General features: G+C 47.8%; 1 protein-coding gene across 7 annotated transcripts in view; it reads right to left on the bottom strand.

Annotated features, from left to right (window-relative positions):
* GDPD5 (glycerophosphodiester phosphodiesterase domain containing 5) overlaps positions 1–24,989 on the bottom strand; it is a 217,664-nt gene that overhangs the window by 6,612 nt on the left and 186,063 nt on the right. For all 7 annotated transcript variants that reach the window (XM_084842423.1, XM_084842421.1, XM_084842420.1 and 4 more), the window contains 5 exons: positions 22,894–23,112; positions 18,692–18,849; positions 14,781–14,928; positions 11,402–11,484; positions 1,741–1,853 (listed from right to left, as the gene is read on the bottom strand). In XM_084842423.1, coding sequence (XP_084698549.1) covers positions 1,741–1,853; positions 11,402–11,484; positions 14,781–14,928; positions 18,692–18,849; positions 22,894–23,112 — 721 coding nt within the window. The remainder of the gene's footprint in view (positions 1–1,740; positions 1,854–11,401; positions 11,485–14,780; positions 14,929–18,691; positions 18,850–22,893; positions 23,113–24,989) is intronic.

The raw sequence follows: 24,989 nt of genomic DNA, 5'->3' as shown, positions 1-24,989 counted from the left end.
CTCCTTTCGGCGCCAGGTGAAGACCTTTTTATTTTCCCAGGCATTTTAGCTTTCTAAATTTTTATCTTTGCTGTTTTAAATCTGTATTTTAAACTCCTGTACTGCTGCTAGGTTTTATTGTGGTTGTATTGTTATATTGTGGTTTTAATGTTCTATATATTTTAAATTGTTTTATTGTGTGTTGTTTGGTTTTAATTTTTGTGAACCGCCCAGATTGCTTCGGCTATTGGGCGGTATAGAAATGAAATTAATAATAATAATAATAATAATAATAATAATAATAATAAAAAAAGTGGGGTTACCCCTGAAGACGGTTCGGAAGCTGCAGCTGGTACAGAATGCGGTGGCTCGCCTGATTAAAGGCAGCCGCCGGCGAGATCACATCACTCCAGTGCTGAAGGAGTTGCAGTGGTTACCAGTTGTTTTCCGGGCCAAATTCAAGGTGTTGGTTTTGACCTTTAAAACCCTATATGGTTGCGGCCCAGCCTATCTTAAGGAGCGCCTCCAGCAGCACCAGACAGGCCGCTTAACAAGATCAGCCTCGGATGGCCTTCTCTCTGTCCCATCAGCCAGGACAGCTAGACTGGTGGGGACGAGGGAGAGGGCCTTTTCTGTGGTGGCCCCCACTCTGTGGAACTCCCTCCCTAGGGAACTCCGTCATGCCCCCTCTTTAATGAGCTTCCATCGTGCATTAAAAACGTGGTTGTTCAGGCAGGCATTTGGGGTGGGTTAGGGTATTTTAGAAAATGTTTTTATTGTAGAATTTTATTGTTTTAAACTGTTTTATTGTATGTTGTACATCTCCCAGAGTGGCTGGGTGACCAGCCAGATGGGCGATTAATAAATTTAATAAATAAAATAAAATAATAAACAAAATAAATAACTTCTACATTTAAGCTCACGTTTTCATTTCACAACTATAGGACGCAACTCATTTGAAATGCTTTTAAGCGGATGTGGTTTTTGCTTTTAATGGATTGCGTAGCTTCTCTTCTGCGTTGTGCTGTTTTACTGTTTCATCTGTTTGGCTGTATTTGTTTTATCTCTTTCATTCAATGCTTTTAGGCCACCTTTCAGGACAAACACTCTCAAGGTGGCTCGCACCACACTGAAATGTAAAACAATTCTAAAAATACTCATCATAATACAATGAGATCGAATTACAGTCCGTTCATTCTGTTTGCACTTTTGCTCTTGTCAAAAGCTGGCCTGGGAACGCAGAGTAGCCACGTAAGGGCGGGATCATCCTTTTAGAAGTAAAACGAACAGGAACAACAGATACCGAAGACAAAAAGACTCCCGTGGTGCCTTAAGAGCAAACACATCTGTTATGGTGCAAGCCAGCCTTTCCCAGCCAGGTGGTCTCCAGATGCACTGGCCTTGCTGGCTGGGACGATGAGCGCTGCAGTTCAACACATCTGGGGGCTGCCTGGTTGGGGAAGGCTGGCATGAGCTGCCGCGGATGAGAGTGATGGACACTCAAGCCCAATCAACGTGGTCGTCTCACGGCATCACAGAAACTCTTCTGTTGCTTTTGCTGCCACAGACGGGCACGGCAGCGGCTGCCCCTGTGGACGTCGTAAGACATGCCAAAATAATCCAGGGGAAGAAATGTAAGACACCAAAAAGGCCAGAAAAGAGAACGGCAAACAAAAAAGAGGGAGAAAAACATGCACAAAGAAGGCTGTGTTTCGAATCGAGGTCGCGTTCCGTGTGGTGCAGGCTACCAGGGCATCTTACCTGAAAAGATGAGCTTCTCTTTCATGATGTTGACATCCCGGCTGGACCGGCGGACGGCTGCACTGAGCATAATCTGCTCAGGGTTGTAGGTGCGGATGCTTCCCAGACGCCACCTGCAACGGACGCATAGAACGTAAAGAACTCACCCTCCAAGGTGCCCAGTACTGTTTTCACACTGGGAGATGCTCAAGTCAGTCCATCAGCCATGCTGCCGGGGGCTGGTGCTTTTCCCCAAGCCACCATCCTGCACAGCCCCCTGAGCCACAGACACACATCTACTCTCAGCCCCCCACACACTCATACTCACTCACACAACCACTCTCACCCACGCACAGGCGGCGGAGCCCGAATTCAGCACGAAGGGCTTGGTGTTCTCCTTCTAGAGCACACTTTCCCCACGTGTCATCGCAGGGCCCCATCCAGCCCTTCCATGTACGGATCGCTTATCCACGAGCTATAAAATCAGCCCTGTTGGATCAGACCAAAGGTCTATATCCAGTTCAGCATTCTGTTCCCACACTGGCCAACCACATACCCCAATGGGAAGCCCCCAGGCAGGTCATGAGTGCAACAGACCCCTCCTGCAGGTCGCAAACTCTGTGTCCCCTCAGTGCTGCTACTAGTTAATTGTTTAACTGATCAGTTACTACTGATTAATACCCAACCGAGTCAGCAGCTGGTAGATGCTGGCTGGAGGGGGTGGCTCTTTAGAGGTGGGATGGGCGGAAGACAGACTACAGTTCCCCGGTAGACCTGGTGAATGCTGGGAGTCCTGCAAAAAGTGCTGGACAAAGTGGATCTTGATTTGCCCCCTGCATTCTCATGCTCTTAAGAGTGAATACCCAGGAAGGCTCAGCACTGCTTAGTTATGCTCCACATCAGCCGACCCCCAAGCCAGGGCCCTCCAGACGTGTTGGACTACAAGTCCCAGCATCCCCAGCCAGCATGGGGACTTGTAGTCCAATGCATCTGGAGGGGCCCCAGCTTGGGGAAGGCTGCACCACACATACCCACAACCACCCGCATCAACAACGACCCAAAGAACTGCCGGAGTCTACATGTGTTTATCTGCACACCAGGAACTTCAGGGCGGGGTCTTCACCATCTTCGGAGACTCAGGCGAGTACCAGAGAAGAGGCCTTCTGAATGGTGGCACCTCAACTGTGGAATGTCCTCCCTAGGGAGGCTTGCCAGAGGCCTACATGGATATCACTTTTAGTGCCACTTTTCTCAGAACTTTTAATCTAATCTGTTTTTTTTTTAAAAAACACAGCTGAAAAACGCCTGCCCTAGTGGGTCTTTATGCTGTTCTCGTTTCTGCTGCTTTCAGTGTAATGCTGTATGTTTGTAACTTGTTTTATTGTGTTCTGAAATTTGGTAAGCCTGATTGAAAAATGATATGCAAAGCCTTATAATAAATAAATGATAAATAAATCAGCTGATCTGATGCATCCCAGTAGCGTCTCTCTTCGTCAGGAACGCAAAGCTTCACAAATATACCTAGACTCAAACAGACTGTTTCCCTGAAAACATTCACTCGGGGGGTGGGGAGAAAGTTCACAAGGGTCCACACCATGCTTCAAAGGAAAAGTGGGGAAAACCCAAAGTTAGCAAAATTCTTCTTAAGAAGAGGGGTTTGCCCAAGGACAAAGCCCCACCCGCTCGCCAGCAGTAGCAAAGCAAGAGGTGAGATTTACAGCATTACATCCCAAATCAACTTGGAAATGAGATGGTAAACCAACACCATTGCCTTGCCCAATTAAGAAAAGGAGGAGGAGGAGGAGGAAGAATTAAGAGGATGACCCTGCATTTCCTTGGTTATCCTGTCCGCATCCCTATAGAGTCCCACCAGAGGTAAGAATCCCTCGCTGTCAACATGCTGCTTACTTTAGCACTTCTCAAAAACAGTCATCTACCAAATTTGTAATGAACTAAAAAGGTGCCCACAATTTATCAGGCAGATTTTTTTTAAAGGTATTATTTTTAATTCAAGTACTTCTAGAAACAGCAGATGGCACGCACCCTCTCAACAGACACATCCCCACTGTTCTCTCACATCAGTGGACTGAATGCATTTTGCTACGACACGTTATTTAAAAAAGAAAAAAGCTTCAGAAAAATATTGGGTTGTATCCAATGTTAGCTTAATTTAAGTCCTGTTCATTTCAATGGGTTTACTCTAAGTAGGACTGACATTGGATACAACCCACTGCTTTTCCCTTCAAGTGCAAAGATTAAAAATGGAACAGAACCCATATGATTATCCAATTCACCATTTCTTTGAATTGGGCTGTAGCCCTGTGTTTGAGACCTGGAGAGCAGATTCTTCCCCACAATACAAACCCTGAGCCACCCACACCACAACAGACCAAATACAGACACTAAAACCACGAACTAAAAAAGCCACATGGCCCTAATACAAAACACAAAAGAGACAGCAATTACATATATTTTAAAAACCCTCATGCGTAGTGGAATCACGTAATACACAGCCCCAGTTTCAACTTATATAGCTCCTCCTATTTAAATAATTAAATAATTATTAAATTAAATAAAATAATTTAAATATTTAAATTATCATTTAAATAATCACAACCTTGATTTATCCACCCCAGACAACCTTTGGGCCAAACTGGATGTGATGGTGAAAGGCCCGTGTGGTAACATTGGGCCTGTTGCCAAATTATTTTAAAGGAGAAGAGGGTGGGGAGAGGAAATTTAAAGCACAGCATGGGCAGGCGAGACAGCTGAACCATCTCCCTGCCAGTGTTTTTTGCCATTTTCAATCCCTCCACTCCCTGCATTAAACAGATTCGGCAAGGCCTGAGTTTGGTTTGCCACAGTCACGTCTGGTGAGGCCCTTCGGTGGGATGGATGCCCAACTGCCTAACTTAGCAGGTTGAGCTTCATGTGCTGACAACTAACTGTGTTGGTTTAGCACCAGAAAACACCCCCTCCCTCCCATCTGCCCCGTCACAAATAATCAGCACGGAACGCAGACTTGATGAATTAGCCACGGCCATCCAGCATAAGGAACACCGATAAAAAAGTCAAGGAAGCTTTGCTCTTTATCAACAGGTAGGAAAGAGAAAGGGTGATGACGATACACAGAGCTGATAGAGCACAGACGTGTGCAGAAGCAGCCTGGATGAGGCAAGAGAAGGAAGATGACGTTAGCCAAAATTCTCTCCTTCCCCCTGGTCTTGTGAATGGTGCTAGTTTAGTGCAGATGTCCAGACTAAGAGCCACTTCACATCCATTATGTTTCCTTCACGGGAAGCCATCCCATGCAGAGAAGGAAAGAAGTGTGCAAAAACCATGTATCGATCTCTCTCTCTCTCTCTCTCTCTCTCTCTCTCTCACACACACACACACGCACACACATGCACGTATTTTGCTGCGTGTACATGAGGGTTATGCATGCTAGGAAGCTGCGGCCCGTGGTGGATTCCCAGCGCACGTACACCAAGCAAAATCCCACATGGCAATCGGTGCGTCAGCTTCATGCTTTTTCCGATACAGAAGTACCTTCTGCACAGGAAAAGCATCAAGCCTGTAAAACGCAGCATGAAGCTCCTGGAAGCATTGAGGGCATTCTGCATCCCAGATTCACATCCCCTACTATGGCTGATGCTTGTTTCAAGACAGAGTTCTTCACAGTCATTGAACAAGAGCCAATTAAAAGAAAAAGAGGTTTGTTTGTCCATCTAGTCCAGCAGTATCTATTCCATGGCTGTGGCTCTCTGGGGTCTCAGGCAGAGAGGGGTCTTTCCATCACCTGCTACCTGAGCCTTCTAACTGGGAGGTGCCAGGGACTGAACTTGGGACCTTCTCCATGCAAGGCTGGTGCTCTACCACCGAGCTGGAGCGGCTCTTATGAATTTCTGGCATGACTGTATGAACAGCCCAAACACTTGCACTCATCACTTGGGTTCTGGCCCAAGGGCACGTTTTGTCTACCTGGAATGCTTTGTGATGGGGAAAGGCCATCCCATGTAGTTGTGCAAATTCACGTTTTCTTGCAAAAGTTACAGAGGTGGCAGAACTCTGGGCTGAACCCCCTTGTGAATGGGTGGGCAGGGTGCCCTACTTATGAAGACTCTGCTACATCAGGAAGTACTGGTTTTGACCCATAAAGCACTACATGGCTTGCGTCCACAGTACCTGACGGAATGTCTCTCCCGGCATGAACTGACCTGTACACTATACTCTGCCTCTAAGGCCCTCCTCCGGGAGCCTCTTCCGAAGGAGGCTCGGAGGGCGGCAACAAGAGAGAGGGCCTTCTCAGTGGTGGCTCCCCATTTATGGAATGACCTCCCTGACGAGGCCCGCCTGGTGCCAACATTGTCATCTTTTCAGTGCCAGGTTAAAACTGCCCTCTTCTCTCAGGCATTTGACAGCATATAAGGAGTCTCTTCGATAGTCTCTGGCTGATGGTTTTAAATTGTTTTAGATGTATGTTGTTGCTATTTGTTCTATGTCATTATGTGAATTGTTTTATACTTTCTATACTGGATTCTAATGGTTTAATGCTTTAAAATGTTTGTGAACAGCCCGAAGAGCTTCGGCTATGGGGCAGTATAGAAATGTAATAAATGAAATTAAATGAATGAAAGAGCATGTAGAATAGAAAGCTGGAAGGGACCTTGGAGTTGAATCGAGTCCAACCCCCTGATCAACACATGGTCTACAATGCAGAATGGAACTGCAGCATCCCGCAATGCTGGCCACCCAGCCTCTGCTTAAATTCCTCCAGCAAAGGACAGCCAGCTACCTGCAGAAGCCGCCTGTTCCACTACGAAACTGTTCTTACTGTTAGGAAGTTTCTCCCAAGGTTTATCCAAAACCTGCTTTCCCGTGGGCTGTAGTCCTACCTGGTGGGGCAAGAGAGGGGAGCTACAATAGGGATAAAGCACCCAGCCCTCTGTCCCCAATATGGTCGCTTATTATACACTGGGAGCTTTTTACATGGGGAGCAAAAGGGACAATTTAAATCTGGACTTTGTCTCACGAGCCAAACGATGTTTAGTGCATTTTAAGCACAGAAACCACTATTTTGGCTTAAACTACGGCTGTCATCCTAGGCACACAGAAATAGGTTCTGATAAAGTCAATGGGACTTTTATCTAAATACAGATGTGATGGAAACTGAAGAAAAGTAGAGCCAATGGGCTTGGGTCTAGCTTGCTCGCTCTTGAAGGCGGCTTCAGGTCTTCCAGAAATAGAAAATGCTGCTGTTCGAGGATTTGTCTTTTATTTTTTTAAGGGAGGGGCAAGGACAGACTGAGAAGAATGGCTCTCAGTAATGCAGCCAAACAGAGCTGAAAGATAACGTATGAAGAAAATTACACGTGGGACATTTGGTTAAAAACCAACAGCACAAGCAATCAAGACCTGACTGCAAAAATACAGGGGGGGGGGGATTACGATGTCAAGCGTTCCCTCAAAAAGGAAGCAACTCAGCAGCCAATTAAAGCAAGAAAATGGGTTATGAAATGCTTCTGTTGGAAAGAGCACGTCTTGCCTGCGAAGAAAAAACTCGCAAGGCAGCCGGTGGCTAGTGGTCAGAAACGTTGCTCCAATTCATACAACTAGCACTGCAGTGATGTGGTGTGAGACGGCTTTCTGAACGGATCAATGGGCACCATGGCAGAGACTTGGCGTGTCCTCGTTCAAACGCACTATGACAGTCAGGTATAGCTCAGTGGGGCTGGGGGGGGCGCGCTTGCTTTGCAGGCAGAAGGTCCCAGGTTCAGTCTTTGGAAACTCAGTTAGCAGGTGATGGGAACCCAGTGGTGCAGTGGTAGATTTTGATTGCAGGAACTCATCATGATAGGCCCTAGAGCCACGACCCCAAGGAGAGTTCAAAAATGCAGGCAGCTGTGTTGATCCATCTCAACAAACCAGGCCAAGCCATTTTCATCTCCCCACCCCACCCCCGAGCAGGTCTTCAGTAAAGCTAGTAGGTCTTCAGTGCCCCTTCAAGACCAAGCCATCCCAAAATAATTTGCATGACAACAGGGAACAATATCCTGTTGCTGGGAAATGCATTTCCTGCCAGCTGCGGTGAGGATTGCGGCTAAGTTCAGAGGGAACAGCAAGCTCCGAGTGGGATGGGCGAGGACGTCAGCATCCCTGCTACTCAAAAAGTCTTGGTCCTGCATCCCTGTGAGCCCTGGCTCTGTTACACCACTCTGGGAAATACTTTGTTCTGCTTAAGCCCCCTGAGAACAGCTGCTAGGCAGACTAGACTATAAAGGGTGAAATCAGAGGTGTTGAAGCTCGGGAGGGCATTCTAGTGGCGAGTGGGGTGAAGGCAAACCAGGGTGGGCAGAAGCAAAAGGGTCCCAAATACCAAAAACACCAGCATATTTTTGCTCAAGGGCACAACCTTATGCATATTGAGACAGAAAAGAAGTCCTACAACTCCCAGCATGCCCCAGCCAGCATAGCTGGCTGGGGCATGCAGGGAATTGTAGGACTTTTCTGTCTAAACATGCATGGGATTGCACCCTAAATCTCTTACTGCCGGGAACTAAGCCTTAGGAGAAGCATTTCAACCTTTTAGAATGGGGGGTGGGAGGAAGTGGAGCATGCAAAAGCCAGGAAATCAGCAAATGATTGGTGGTTGCGGAAGGGGCAGGGCCATTTGGGGAATCCCGGAAGGCTGGATTGGGACCTCGTGAGGCTCTGTACCCCTGGGCTAGATGGACAAACAGACAGACCTGGTCTAAGCCGGCTTCTGATGTCCCCAAAGATTTTCCAGGATGTCGTGGGTTGAGACATGGACAAAGCGAGTGCCAAGGCACGAGGGTTCTTTCACATGGCTACTTGGAAAGCCATCTCAGATCAGAGTCTCCTTATCAGCAGCTATCAAAGAAGGGCTGGGAGGTGAGGTGGGGCAGAACTTGCTACTTTGGGGGCTGGAGTGGTGATGAGTTACAGAAGAGGCTTGGGCGGAAGAAATGGACACCTTCACCGAGGCTCACCACGGAGTTGCCAGCACACGAGCAGCTCCATAAGGGCATAGCAGGGCCAAGCGGGAGGTTGCATTTAAGCTGCAGATTTTAAAAAAAGGCAAATTGCATCAGCCAGAGGGCTAAAGGGGATCAGAGCAGGGACAGAGAGGGAATTTAACCCTTTCCTCCACCTGTTTTGGTCCTGAAGAAAATCCCCCTCTCTCTGAAGCTTTGGGAACTTGCTTTGGGGAAAGATCCTGCACCAGCAGGAGCTTTCCTCCCAAATGCACATATCAGCTTTCAAAGAGGGAGTGCTTTTAGGACCAAAGTAGGGGAGGAAAGGGTTAAAGTCCCTCTCCATATTGCTCTGGATCCTGTTAATTATCAACCCCTCCAGCTAATGTAATTTGCATTTTTAAAAAACCTTTCATTTTTCACTTGTAATTTGGCCCTTAATGTGTCCTGGGACACAGGTTAGGAATCAATGTCATATGGCCGCCTTCTCCCAACCTGGCACCCTCCAGATGTGTCAGACTACCACTCCCATCATTCCCAAGCCTGGGGAATATGGGAATGGTAGTTCAGCACATCTGGAGGGCGCCAGGTTGGGGGAGGTTGTCATAAGGGTTGCTTGGAGATTTGATGATTTGTGGCTGCTTAATATCCTTAATTCCTTCTTAACACAGGTATCCTATGCAGCTTGGTTTTGTAAACCCCAAACTTTTTGCTCGAACTTCTGGTAGATTTTTTAAAAAACAGTCTTTGGGAAACTGTTCCGCTTTACCCCAAATTTGCAGCAATGCTTGAGAGGAAAACAAAAATAAACAAAACCAAAAAAAGACGGAAGGTGGGATGAGGAACGAGGCACTAGAAATTACCTGATTATGTGATAGCTGTAAAGATGCCAAAATGCAGCAGCAAAGAGAAAGAGAGAAGAGAGAAAGAGAGAGAAAAAGAGGAGAGGAACATGCAACAACCGTCAGAGCAGTAGGGAAATATCCAAGGCGAGGAGGCAAAGAGAGCCACCTCCTTTGAAGTCATTGTGCTTCACTATTCCTCCCCGGGTAGCAAGGCCAACAATGCGGAATTAGAACGGAGGGATTTTAGCTGTTGATGTGGAATACAGAGGAACCAAACCATAGCGGGCGGGGGGTACTCCCCATTTCTTGACCACCGTACAACTCCAACCACCTACTTTGACAGAGGACATCCTGTATCACCTAAGGCATAGAATCCTAGAATCACAGACTAGTAGGGTTGGAAGGGGCCTATAAGAACCTCGATTCCCCTGCTCAATGCAGGAATCCAAGTCAGAGCATCCCTGACAGATGGCTGTCCAGCCTCGTCTTGAATGTCTCCAGTGTGGGACCCACCACCTCCCTAGGTAATGGGTTTCGTTGTCGTATTGTTCTAACAGTCAGGACGTTTTTCCTGATGTTCAGCCAGAATCTGGCTTCCGGTAACATTATTCTGTGTCTCTGGGATGACGGAGAAGAGATCCTGGCCTTCATCTCTGTGGCAACCTTTCAAGTGCTTGAAGAGCGCTGTCATATCTCCCCTCAGTCTTCTCTTCTCCAGGCTAAACCTGCCCAGTTCTTTCAGTCTCTCTTCATAGGGCTTTGTTTCCAGTCCCCTGATGATCTTCGTTGCCCTCCTCTGAACCCTCTCCAGCTTGTCTGCATCCTTCTTAAAGTGTGGTGCCCAGAACTGGACACAGCAGATGAGGCCTAACCAGTGCTGAGTAGAGGGGAACTAGTACTTCCTGGGATTTGGAAGCTATGCTTCTATGAATGCAGCCCAAAATAGCATTTGCCCTTTTTGCAGCCACATCACATTGTCAATGTTGCTGTCCAACAACACTTGAAAAGGGGCACGGGAGGAGATTCCCCAACCTCATGAGGCAGGTCACTGCTCTCAAATTCCTCCTTGTATTTAATCTGAATCTGCCTTTTCATCCATTGTCACGCACTCTTTTTTCAGTCTTCTGTTTTAGGTATTCAAGGGTTCCACACATATTTCTGCCCCGGCCTTTGACCAGGCACCAATCCTGTCCCTGCAAAGCTGTATCCACAGTCTAGGGATTAGCAACTGGGGGCCCCCAGGCCACCGGTGGGGGTGGAAGGAGGGCCACCGGTGGCAACAAAACCTGACCACAGGTTATTTGAAGATGTCCAAGTCGAGGTAGTGGCCGGACATTCTTTGCGCCCGTTTCAAAGTGGCCTTCCAGGTAACCCAGCAGTTGACTAGGATTCTAGACAGGACAGCGTCTGTCTTTGCTCTCTCTTAGTTCGCCCAAGCCTGTTGTTGGACCAGGCACCCAGGACTCCCAAAAAGGCAACTTTTCCAGGGCTAATGGAAGGGTTATTGCAACTTCCCTGGCCTCCGAAATAATGCAAAAAATAGTATTGGCCTTTTCAACCAGGCATCACCCCAACTAAACCTGTATAGTTTATTATCAGCTACCTAAACCCCTGCACAGCTGTAAACATGCTCCTGTAATGCAAGTTTCAGCCCTCACTTTAAAGCAGCCTGTGCTGGCTGGGGGATGGTGGTGGTTCTAGTCCAACACATCTGGAGGGTGCCAGGTTGAGAAAGGCTGATTTCAAGGGTTACTGAGGAGATTCTCCAGGCCTTAAAGTGCCTCCAGACACGGTTGGGTGGTGAACCACAATATGACAAAACCATTGACTGACGCTACTTACTTCTGGAACAGAAACACTCCTATAATTATGATGAATGAAACGATATCAGCTATTATCCAGATCAGATTGTACTCATCCGGAGGCTGGAAGAGAAAAAGAATGCCCACAGACCATTGGATTACTATAAACATTAAAAGGAATTATTTTTCTCTCTAAATGCAGGAGTGGGGGTGTGTGGAGTCTAGATTGCTGGGTTTAACATTCAATCCCCAATCCTATTTCCTTTTCCCCACTGATACACAATTTTGTCTCCAGAAGAAACAACATTCTGGAATCAGGGAAAACATCAGGACAGCTAGGCACAAAATGTACTAATTTGTACCAGTTGCTAAATTTATTCATTTAAGAAAACTTCTGTACTACTTTTCATTAAAAAAATCCCAAAATGGTTCACAAGATAAAATCATGATAAGATACTATAAGACCAATAATAAAACAGTAACAAAGCAACACAGTTAAAATAACCAGGAGTATCTGGCAACGCTCACTGTCAGGGAAACACCCAGGCAAACAAGTTGTCGGTGGAAACACTCCACAATAGGAGCCTGCCTGGTCTCAGTGGGGAGATAATTCTACGTGGTGGGGCCACAACAGAAAAGCCCTCCCCTGCACCATGGCCAAATGAACATCAGTAGGCTGTGGTGCGGTAAGCAAGACTCCTTAGAACGCAGAGACCGGGCAGCCTACATGGGAGAAGGTGGTCTCTCAGACACTGGGTCCCGAGTGGCTTGGGGCCTTATAACCCACTGGCAGCGAGCGCAGGGCTTTCAGCACAGGAGTGATATGTGCGTAGTGGGAAGCTCCACTGGACCTCTGGGTGAAAAACACACTCCTCTTTTTCCCATCAGGGGACAAGATGTGGGGCAAAAGACCAATATCTGCTCATTGCTCATCATCAGTCACCAGGTTGACTGATGGTTAACTATTGAAATGGAGAGGGATTGTGAATTCAGGCTGCGCCCCAGAAGCTTGCAGAAACCGCAGCCCCCAAACGTAATTGCAATTCTTATGAGAAAGGCCGATTCAGCCAGACTCCCATGAGGAGGGGATACGCTGCTTATCCTGCATGCGTGCCGGGGAGTGGCAGAAACACACATCTTTCTCGGACCTTAAGCTCTGGAAATGCTTCACTCTTGTCTGTCAGCAAACACAGACCACACATTCCCAAACCTGTTTGCAATTATGAGAGCTAGACGCGTGCTTTGCTTTCTAAATGAAAGCAAGAACTTTTGAATCCTACAGGTCTGTGTCAGAAAACCAGTTAGTTCACCTGTGAGGCACATTTGGGTATTGTGTGTGTGTTTGTGTGTGTGTGTGTTATCTGTCACATGTGAGAGATGGCCTGGGTACCTCGAAATCCTTGCCCTTCATTTAAAAAAGCAAAGTCGTAGCGAGCTGAAGGAGACTTGCACATCTTTCCTCAGGAAGCAATCCTATACTACAGGGCCTTCTCACCAGAGGACCCCAAATTACAGAACACATCACCAGCACTCATTCCCGAAGACTTTTAGAAAGGCGTGCAAAACTTTCCTACTTCAGCAGAGCTCTCGGGAGCTTGGATGAAAGCAACCACTGGTTTTTAACATTTTGAATTTATTTGCATTTGCCTTGTGTGGCGCAGAGTGGTAGGTGGCAGTATTGCAACCAAAACTCTCCCCACGACCTGAGTTCGATCCCAGCGGAAGCTGGGTCTCGGGTAGCCCGCTCAGGTCAACTCAGCCTTCCATCCTTCCAAAGTCGGTAAAATGAGTACCCAGGTTGCTGGAGGAAAGGTAGTCGCGACTGGGGAAGGCAATGGCAAACCACCCCGCTACAGTCTGCCATGAAAACGCCAGTGAAAGTGGCGTCCCTCTAGGGGTCAGTAATGACCCGGTGCTTGCACAGGAGGAACCTTTCCTTTCCTTTTACAGCTTTACTTCTTTTCTTTTCTTTTTGCTTACAAGCTGCCTTGGCTTTGTAAATACAGTAGGATATAAATGTTTGGAAAACTGAAATACAGAGTAGGGAAGTCAAATGATGGAAGACATTTCAGCTGATTAACTCTGGAGTTCTCCAGCAACCTCTGTTCTAGGAACTCTCTCTAGGTAATTTATTTATTTATTTATTGCATTTATACCCCGCCTTTTTTCCTCTTGCAAGGAACCCAAGGCGGCTTACATTATCCTCCTCCTCTCATGCAAGAAGCTAGCTACACCTGTTGGCTCTCACAGGCCATGCTGGCTGGGCATGATGGGAGTTGCAGTCCAACATATCTGGAGGGCACCGCCTTGGGGGGGCTGCTCCATGTGAACCGAGAATGTGACTGAGAACCCACCCAACTGTGTTCTTCTGCAGCGACTCCTTGGAGAGGAATGTTGGTGGGCAGGAGGTCTTTTAAGGAAGACTTTCTGCCATTATTAATCTTCTAGTTGGAAGTCCTGATAAGTTTCCAAGGAACCCGAGGATTCCCCAGGACACAGTGTGAACACCCACTGGATGAATCAGTCAAATGTGAATACATTTGCCATATTGCCAAAGCGTCAGTGTAGGTGTTTTTGAAGCTACTAGGGGAAGAGGAAGAGAACTTTTGATAATCTGATTGCCTTCTAATTGGAAAAGATGCCAGGGGAGCGGGTGGTTCATTCCATATTACAGTAATTACATAAGGAGCAAAAGAGCTTCAAGAATTGTGTCCTTAATTCACAATTAAAGTCACCCCCCTGTACCTGATCTAGAGCAGCCTTCCCCAACCTGGTACCCCCCCGCAGATGTTTTGGACTTCAATTCCTATCAGCCCCAGCCAGCATGGCCAATGGTCAGGAATGCTGGGAGCTGTAGTCCAAAACATCTGGAGGGCATCAAGTTGTGGAATGCTTCATTTATCAGTTCGTGAAACAAACTGATATAATGGTTGGAGCTCACATAAATGTGTGTGGATTAAGAGCAAATGCTCCAGCAGCCACTAGATGATGCTCTGACCCACTAAGTCAGTAAACACAGCAGGAAAAGCTGCTGTTGTTGCCGCCACCAATGTAACATCTTACCTAGATCAGCCTTCCCTGCCTGGTTTCCTTCAGATGTGTTAGACTGCAATTTCCATCATCCCCAGACATTCACACATACATACATGTATGCACACACACATAAGAGAGACAGACACCCCAGTGATCCTGATACACATCACTCTTTCCTTTCTGGATGAGGATCTCTGGGGTGGGGAGTGGATTGTACAGGCGGCAGGGAAGTCAGCCTGGGGGTTTGGGGGATTCGGCAGCCGTGGGTTGAGGGTCGCAGTAGATTCCCTTGGGGGGCTGCAGACTGTGCTCCCCGGCCTTAAAGCCCCATCCTACATCTTTGGAACAGACCAGGAAAGAAATCAACGCAGCTGAAACCTGCTTACCATCAGCCAGATGGGGGAGGGTAGCCTGCTGAGGACGTGTGAGCTGTCAGAGGTGACGGATTGGGCCCCACTGCACCACAAGATGGAGTAAAGCCACGGCTCGTTCACAATGTACAGGTTTACGCTCAGGTTGGCTGCGGTGTATTCCCTGTTGAGAGAGCAGGGGTGAGGGAGCACAGGTCATAAGAAGCCGCCTGCAGAAAACCAGAAAGACAGCCTTGCTGGGTCGGACCATGCTGCCACTATCCAGTCCAGCATTCTGTTGTTGGCAGCAGCCAGAGAGCAGGCCTGGGAAGTTCCCAAGAAGGGTATGAAGAAGATGGCTTTCCCCACTGTTTGTCCCCAGCATTTGGGACTCAGGGTACACTGCGTCCGAACATGCAGGTTCCATCAGAAGTAGAAGTCCAGGAACGAATTGTACCTTACGATGTGAGCTTCTGTTTAATTTGTCTTGTCCTACAAGGCTATAAGCTCCGTTATCAATGCTTCTCAGCATAAAATGAAGGATGCATGTCACATGTAATTTGTGGAACAACACTGCATATTTTCTAGATAGGATTTTGGTGCTGGGAGGTTGCACCCCTGCCTCTCCGGAAAAACCCTACAGTAAGGGGAGATATGAGAAGTGTAAGGAATTATGCATAGTGTGGAGAAAGTGGATAGGGAGACGTTTTTCTCCCTCTCATAATACTACAACCCAATGGGATCATCCCATGAAGCTGATGGGTGGGAGATTCAGGACAGATAAAAGGAAGGGCTTCTTCACACAGCACATATGGAATTCGCTACCACAAGACGTAGTGATGGCCACCAATTTGGAAGGCTTTAAAAGGGGGTTAGACACATTCCTTGAGGAGAACCTTACCAATGGCTACTAGTCCTGATGGCTGTGTGCTACCTCCAGTACCTGAGGCAGTGAGCCTATGTACACCAGTTCTGGGGAACATGGGTGGCAGGGTGCTGTTGCGCTCATGCCCTGCTTGTGGGCTTCCTGTGGGCAACTGATTGGCCAATGTGTGAACAGAATGCTGGATAAGATGGACCCTTGGTCTGATCCAGCAGGGCTCTTCTCATGTTTAAGGGGAAGACCAGCCTGGCCCAAAGCATTGCCCAGAGAAGGAACAGCTTCAGGGAGCTCTCTCCCGCAGTCCCCATCGGGAAGGACACTGAGCTCCAACTGCCAGCTGCAGAGCTGAAAGGAAGCACACTGTGGCCCCATCCACTGCCTGGCTGAGGACAATGCGCTGCTGTGTTGCGCAAGTGCCACGTTCTTGCAAGTGTATTATTGCAATGCTTCTGTAAGCCGTTTTGAGGATTGTTCAGAAGAAAGTTGGGATACAAACCTTCTAAGCCAGGGATGGGGAACTCCTTTTGGACTAGGGGCCAAATTGCCACCCCTCACCCCGTCAGCCCAATCCAGATGACATCAGGGGGTGGGGGTCCTCCCCAAAGCCCCTCCCCTCACATCACCACCCACCCATTTTTTCTCTCTCCATGCAGAAAGGGGCACGGCGATTCGCTCCTCTGCCTGCGTGGAGAAAGGGGTGGAGCCAGTGTCTGACTCTCTTCTTTGTGAGTCACTCAGTGCACAAAGGAACAGGAGGTTTGGGGGCAGGGCCTGGGAGAGGGGCAGGTTCCACGGAGGTTCCTCCGCAGGCCAGATGAGGAACCTCCACGGGCCAGATTATGCCCAGAGGCCAGGGGTTGCCCATCCCTGTTCCAAGCAAACAAACAAAAACCCTGAACAGCCCAGAGAAGCACATACTTCCCATCCATCTGCAAAACTTTTGCACTCACTCCAGTCAACGCCCAAAATTATTTCATCCTATTTCCTGACCACGGAAGAAAAACAAACAAACCTTCCAAGGGCCCAGTGCAACATCCATTAATGCAGTAATTGAAGACAAGACAGGTTGATTAGGGGTTATTAATGGGCTGAATTTTGTGCACAAAGTAATTTCTGAAATAAATGGGGGCCTTGGACTTCATCACAGCTCCATGGTAACAGCAGGGGCTCGCGAGGAGAAAAGTGAAGCAGGCAGAGACCATGCCTGCGATGCAACTTGTATATAAAAAGGCCTAATCCTGCTCCAGAGAGGATATTAGAAGAACCAGCATGAGGAACACATCTGCTACATCCGCCTTCCCCAACCTGGTGCCCTCCAGTTGTGTTGGACTACAACTCCCAGCATCCCCCATTGTTTTATAGATAATAAATCATAATAAAAAACTGGTAAGATGATAAATGGGCAACAGAAAAGCCATGAATCAACGGCTACTGGACCTGATGGCTATATGCTACCTCTGGTATCAGAAACAGTATGACTATGTACACCAGTTCTGACTGAAACCCGGAGCGGATTCACCACCCAGTGGCATCAGAGCCACCAGCCTCCACTGCCTGCTTCCCCTCCTGTCACCCTGCACACAGCCTGCTGGAAGGGCTGCTGGTTATTTTTGCTAGTGGCTGGGGGTTGCACCCCATTCCAAGCTGAACCACAACTTGAAGGGGTCCGCGGGAGCCTGACTCAAAATGGGGTGGGGGCTTCAAACCTTGGGGCGGGGGGCATATTCTGAAACACATACACCACTTGCAAGATGTGTTTTCCAAGTTGACCTGATGCAGTTGGAAGTAAGCACCACTGAATTCAAGGAGCTGTCTCCCAGGCCATTGGGCATATGACTAAAGTCATGCTGATCCTAATAAACTGGGCACGGGGCTACGTTCTGCCACTGCTGTTGCACGTGTCTACTGTCATGATGAGTCCTCCTTGCACTTAGAAATGTACCACTAAGACTAAGGGCTTCTTGAGACAAGGAGGCAGTTCAGCCTTCCCCAACCTGGTGGCCTACAGATGTGTTGAACTACAACGCCCATTTGTTTATTTATTATCTATAAAACAATGATCGTAGGAATGAAGGACCAGAGGAAGCTGCCTTATTGCTGTTAGATCACCCATCCACAACTGGCAGTAGCTCTGCAGGATCGCAGGGAGAGAGAGGGCTCTCCGATCACCTGGTACCCAATCCTTTGTTAACTGGTGATGCCCGTGACTGAACCTGGGATGTTCTGCAGGTGGAGTATGTGCTCAGCCACTGAGCTATGGTCCCTTCCCAAAAGGGAAGAGAATGATCAATAAAATTAGAACAAAATTATTCATTAACTTACATGTTACATGTGCAATTTAGAATTTTAAGGAAGTTGCAGCCCCATCCTATGTCGGTGAAATTGGACATAAGCCCACTGAGATCAATCAGTTTAGTCTGTCTGTGTGAGGTGTTCCTGGGGTGCCAATAAAGTGACACTCTGGAATTTCCCCCCCTTTCATTAAATTCTGGGATATTAATTCAGGAGAGTCACAAGAGACACAAAACAGGAGTCACACAAAGCCTTTGTTCTTACAAACAGCAGATAAAGTTGTTTCTGGACGGTACCATTCCAAATTGCAGACAGGGACAATGGAATGCTCCTCCATCCAGGATGTTCCCTGGCTGGCTAGGGCATGCTGGAAGCTGTGGGACATTTCTTCTGTCTAAACATGCATAGGACTGAATCCTCTGACATGCTGCTCGTCTATGTGCAGTGCCCAGGCTGGATTTCACATCCAGAACTCAAGTATTTGGGGGCTGTACGTGTCTAGATTGCATGTGTGCAACTGAATACTTCCATGTCCATATTAAAACACACACTCTATGGTCACAGAAAGTTAGCATATCAGGGAGAGGCCTACACTAGGAACTCTTCTCCAAGACACACTAGCTGTCTAGGTGCAGGGAGGCTGGGTTTGGTTTTGTTCAACCACATGTGCTTCCTCCTACAGTCCAGAAACTGGTTTATCCCCTCATAAGCTGTTCATGAGAGCTAGGCCAAAGACAGTCACATTTACAGCAGTGAAAGCCAAGGGCAGAACCTGATATCGTCACTGGTGACCTTGGTGTACCGCAGGTTCAGCTTCCGGAAGCCTCTGTCCCTCAACCGTTGCGCATCTGCCTTGACACTGGAGGTCTGCTGGAAATCCGGAGCAACCTCCTGAACCAGCCTTCGCTCTGAGTTGGGCAACCACATCACCTGGAGTGACAGCAAACAGACAGTGGTGATTGCCGTTATAAAAGCAGGGCAGTTCTCAGAAAGCCACATCGGAAGGTTCTGAACCAGGGGTGGGCAATGTGTGGTATTCCAGGTGTTTTGGCCTACAACTCCCATCATCCCTTACCATTGGCTATGTTGGCTAGGACTAGCAAGAGTTGTAGGCCACAACATCTGGAGGGCCGCAAGTTGCTCAGCCCTATTTTAAGCAGTTCGGGTTGCGATCGCATCCGTTATTCCACGAACAACAACAGAAGAGGTTGCTCAAAATCACAGCTCATATAATTGCAACGTTATTACACCGTACACATTAATAAATATTCTGAGCAAATTTATGTTATGTAAAAATAATATTACATATACAAAGTCATCAGTACGATACAAGTTGAAGCACGTCCCACTGTAAATGCGTTCTCCCATCTTTTCAAGACAGTGTTTAATAGGGGCTCAACTCTCTGATGTACCCATTTAACATGCCAGCTATGGCCTCACAGCTGTTCATAATTTTAGCAATTTCATGGATGATATTTCTGGGGAATGTCTAGCATCTGTATACAGTATTCTAGCTGTCACCGTTCCATTATGCAAGAATTCTGGTTAGTGCTGCTGTTTTATTTACCATATCTCTGCAGAAATCAGCAACAATACTATCAAATATGTATTCATGATACTTTTAAATTGCTTCTCCTATTTTATCCCTGACTCCATCCCAAATAACAGCGACACAGTAGCCCTGTTCAGGCATTCCCCTGAATGCGTGAGGGCTTAAGGTGGCTAGAGGATCGTGCCCCCCTCAGTTCAGACCTTGCTGTGTTGAACTGGCAAGGTCTGAGTGGGAGTTCTACTCGCGTGTGCTTGAACGTGAGTAGAACTCTCAGGGTGATCGGGAGCCCTGTAAAGGCAGCAGATGCTAGCAAGCACAGCCCTGTTGCTCTACCCACTTTAAGCCCTCAGGCATTCTTCAACGAATGCCTGAAGACGACGAATGAAATTGTCATATTCAGGGCACAAGGCAGACAAAGTCAGGCACTTTGATTTCATTGGGTGAATAAAGAACATGCCTGAAATCTCACAGGCTGAAATTGAAGGGCGTAAACAGGCTCAACTTAGGCTGGTTCACGCACTCAGTGTGTGTGCATGTAGATTATATTATATAACAGCCTTCCCCAACCTGCCGCCTTCTAGACGCCTTGACTACAACTCCCATCACCCACAGCCAACATGCCTGTTGGCTGGGGCTGATGGGAGTTGTAGTCCAAGACATATGGGGCGTGGCAAATGGGGGAAGGATGTTATCTACCGCTTAAAGATTCTACTACATTCAGCGGTATACAAGTATTACAAACAAACAAACAAATAAAACATCCTCTTTTTTTTAAAGTGGAGAACTGAAAGCTACCCATTCAGCAAGCCACTCAACTCAAACTCTCCCACCTGCTGAACCCTATTCTGGATCCTTTGGATGCAAGGAAACCTGTTCTCCTGCTTCCTGACTGGCCCGTTCTCCATCCCGCGTAACTAATGTAGAGGTAGGAAACGTTGAGAAAGACAGTTCAATCGCCTGCAGACAGAACTTCCTACGTCTTTGGCACCATTGTGGTTTTATTCCCCATCCTCCCCCTGAAAAAGCAATGGAGAAATCCAGGATTTTAGCATAGCTGTGATTGGGCAATGGTGCATCCAACCCAGAAACAAAAGACAGTTCATGGTCCTTCTAAAAGCAGGTCTTATTCCATAAGGAAAACATTTCCAAACTTACAAAATAAATGACATTTAAAAGATCCTGTGCCAATACAGTCCACCAGCCACTTGTTAGTTTGGGGGCGGGTGGGGACTGAGAGAAAGAAACGATCCTACAACAGCCCTGCAATGTTCGGAATGACAGGTTAGGACACGGCACTGAGGTTGGTTAGGGAAGTGCCACAGTGGCGGAGCCCCTGCTTGGCCTGCAGGAGGTCCCAGATTCGATCCCCGGTATCCCCAGGGAGGGCTAGGCAAGAATCCTGCCTGTAACCCTGGAGGGAGAGCCGCTGCCAGTCAGTGCCGACAATGCTGGCCTAGATGTACCAGCGGTCTGACTCGGTATAAGGCTGGGGGCTCTGATGTCAGTGGGGCGGCGAATCTGCTCCAGGTTTCAGTCAGAACCAGTCAGACCTCTAAAGGAGCTCTCCAAGGTGCTTTGCACCTTGGTTTGGATTTCCAGCCCCAGATCCCCTATATAGAACACCCCTCAGGTTGCAGCTAAGGTCAAACGACTTATATTGTCCCCTCAGATACACTCCAGTGCTGAGTTGCAGGCAGAAATCCTGTACTTTAGTGCCATGAATGCAAACGCATTGTGATTTTAAACCCTGGCATTTTTCTCATGCATTAAGGCCTGGGTCAGAAAGGGCATGAATGTCTCCTGTCTTTGTGGCATGCTGCCTTTTGCAGCTTACTACCTTTTGTTTCTGAGCAGACTGTGCAGCTCTCCAATCACAGGTACGCTAAAATTCTAGGTTTCTCCATTGCTTTCTATAGACAGCTATCACTTCTGCTGCGGGGGGAAAAAACAAAAACCGTGTTCAGAGTGAACGCAGAAGCCGGACACCACGTGCAGGTCTGCAATGCCAAAATCACGTGGCTAATGCCTGATGGGGAGGACAGTAGGCAGGAAAAGTTAAGGACTGCAGCTCCACTTTCCTTGTTGTAAACTAAAGCAAACCGGGGGGGGGGGGGGGAGAGAGAGAGAGCTTAGAGGGGGTTTGGGGGTGGGAAGGGGAGAGAAACACTGACAGATTGAGGCAGCCTCCTAGAGTGAATATTTGTGGGAGCAGCTGCACAGTTAATTGAAACCTGGGTGCTGGTGTCAGTTGTTAGGATAACAGATGGAAACTCAATACGGAACCTTCCTCCAACCAAATTGTTCCATATGTGGGATTATGAGACGCTTCAGGTTGAACACAACAACAAAAACTCACACCCTTAATTAGAAAGGCTCAAAACTCCTCCAGCTGTTTGGCTGAATCTCAGACTGGAAGCGGAGGACACCAGCAAGCTTGCAGACCAAGGCCTCCTCCACTCCCCGCTCAATGATGGCGGATTGCGGAGATCGGGAGTGGATGCCCCACTCTTAGGCTGGGTTCACACAACACAACAAGCCAGAGTACCAGTTGAATATGGGTTGAGTGTAGTTTGCTGTTGAATTGTGGATTGCTGTGTTGTATGAACCCAGCTGCACTAACAAGCCATGGTTTGTTAACCACAAACAACCCATGAAAAGAACCCATGGTTTGTTGTTGGGTTGTGAACTGTGGGTTGTTTTTGGTTAACAAACCACAGTTTGTTAGCGCGGCTGAGTTCACACAAAACAACAACCCACAATTCAACAACAACCCCATGGTTCAACGACAACCCACATTCGACCCATATTCAACCTGTATTCTGCCTTGTAGTGTTGTGCGAACCAGGTCTTAATGGGCTTTCAGCAAGGTGTGTTGATATGAATATATAAATTAATGCAGAGCCAGAACTGGTACAAGTCTGTGTGACGCGCACAAACCCCTTTGTCCACCCCACCCCACAAAGGTAAAAAATGCACACAAGAGATCCTGGGGGAAGATGGAATGCATTAGCCCATTTGCCGCGGCAGCAGGCCAATATGCTCCCTCCCACCCTCCATTCAGTTTTCCATTGCACACTTTGTGATGTAAAGGCTTCATCTGCCCTCAGTCGCCAACCCTGATTGGCTAGATGGTGATCTGATTTTAATCAAACTAGTTACATGCTCACTGACTGGCTGGAATCACATGGCTGGCAAGAAGAAGATGAAGTTTAAAAGACTTGTTTCCAAGAGTGAACAAGGTAAGTTTTGGGGCATTTCCCAGGGAACCTTTTCCTCCTCTTCTCTCATGGGGCTCTGAAGAGTGGCTTGCAACAACCTAAGAAGCTCCTATTCCCGTCGTCTCGCTTTAGCCCCCTAGTATCTCTTGCTCTAATTGGTGCAGGTATCCCAGCATCTACCTACAAAAGTGACGTGGAACTCACAGCCTGCCGAGGGATGTGCGATTCGAAGACTGTGTCCAGGGTGATGTTGATGAAAGTGCTGTAGTGGGGATGGTCCAGGGGCAAGTCCTGGAGGTTCAAGAGGACGGTGGCATTGCCCTTAATCACTCTCAGCATGTCAGCCAGCTTGCAGACTGACTGGTTTGCAGCTTTCACGTAGTCAGACTTGGAGAGGGAGTCGGCTGTCCAGAAGGGATCATTCTGTGGAGAAGAAGGTACCCACATTTGAAGTCAAGGGTTATGAGAAAGTCACCTCTACAGCGCAACCCTTTGCCCTGGTGATCCACTAAGAAGGGAGAAGCTCACGAGAGGGTCAAAAAGCCTCCCCGTTTGGCTGCTTGCCTGGGACAGAGGGGAGGGTGACGCACATGCCAGGACCCAATTCCCGGCAGGAGGAAGGCTGCATTCAGCTTGGCTCATCACAATATGCGCAGGCCTTCTCTAGGTTTTAATTTATGTATTATTATTTAAGACATAACAAACATACATAAGTAACCCTGGTCAATTTCAACCATATGCATTGGGTTCTGGTTTAACAGATTCAGGCCTTGGCTAGCTGAGAGCAAGTTTATTTATTTGATTTATATCCCACTTTTCTACCAAAATGGCCCTCAAGGCGGCTTATGGAAACAATTTAAAATAGGTTCAAACAATAAAACAATACTTTAAAATACAACAAAAACGTAATAATTACAGAATAAAAATAGCACCCAACCCACGGACCCACTTACAGGCCAAAGGCCTTCTTGAATAGAGCGGTCTTTGCGTGCTGATGGAAGGACAGCAGAGAGGGAGCGAACCTAGCCTCCCTGGGCAGGGAGTTCAATAGCCTGGGAGCGGCCACCGAAAAGGCCCTCTCTCACATCACCTCCAAATGCACCTCTGATGGCAGCGGTGTTGAAAGAAGGGCCTCTCCAGAAGATCTTAAGGACTGGGCAGGCTCATATTGGAGAAGATGGTCTTTCAGATAGCCTGGTCCCAGGCCATATAGGGCTTTACTGGTCATAACCAGCACTCTCAATTCTGCCTGGAAACAGACCGGAAGACGTGCTCCCTGTAACTGGCCCCGGTCAATAGTTTGACTGCAGCATTCTGGGCCAGCTGAAGTTTCCAAACAGTTTCCAAAGGCAGCCCCATGTAGAGCGTGTTACAGTGGTCTAAATGGGATGCAACTAAGGCAGGCGTGATCAAGGCCAGATGGAATCACGCCAGGGTTTTAAAAAAAAAATAATGGGAAATGTCTGGATGGGATTCTTTTCAGGACCTCTGTAGGCGGGGAGGGGAGGTGGAACCCTTTCCTCCTCCACTGCATCCCAACAAAATTACACACACGCTCTGAAGCTGCTATTAGTCCCCAGGAGGAAAGTTCCCATGGCCAGTGAAACTGCTGTAACAAGGGAGTTGCGTGCTCCCTGCAACTGGCCCCTGTCAACTGTCTGGCTGCAACATTCTGGACCAGCTGACGTTCCTGAACAGTTTTTAAGGGCAGCCCCATGTAGAGTGCATTACAGTAGTCCAAATGGGAGGTAACTCAGTCACAAGCTGGGCTTGCCCCCAGGGTCCTGGGTGTAAAACTGCACAAATGCACGCTGACTGGATTTCACCAGGCTGCTATCACAGCCTCTGCTTTTTCCAGGGGAATAAAAGGACCGTAGAGAGGACAAAATATCTGTAAGAGCTACTACTCCTGCTACTGCTGTTGTATTTTTCATTCTTCCCTTCCTCCAGGGAGCTTGGGATACATGATTCTCCCTACGCCCCCATCTGGTCCACACAACAACTCTGCAAGGTAGGTTGAACCACTCTCTCTTACCCAGTAAGCTTCAAATCTCCACTTAGCCTTGAACCTGGGCCTCCTCCCTCCTAACCAGACAGTCTGACCATCACCCTGCACTGACTCTCTCTTGGGCCTAAGGCCTGTTCAGGGCTGTGTACACACTTCATCACTAACAAAATGCCAAGGGAAACTAAATTCTCCTCCAAGGAAAAGCCAGCGCTTTAGGACCCAAATTGTGCAAACCAAGCACACTTGTGTATCTTTGCATACTTAAGTAACGTGTTCAGCTTCTGCAAGCTAT

The sequence above is a fragment of the Heloderma suspectum genome, chromosome 3 (genome assembly GCF_057233095.1).
Source record: "Heloderma suspectum isolate Gila_16-S chromosome 3, 16-S_ref, whole genome shotgun sequence".
In the NCBI taxonomy this organism is placed as follows: Eukaryota; Metazoa; Chordata; class Lepidosauria; order Squamata; family Helodermatidae; genus Heloderma; species Heloderma suspectum.
This window is presented reverse-complemented; position numbering and strand designations above follow the sequence as displayed.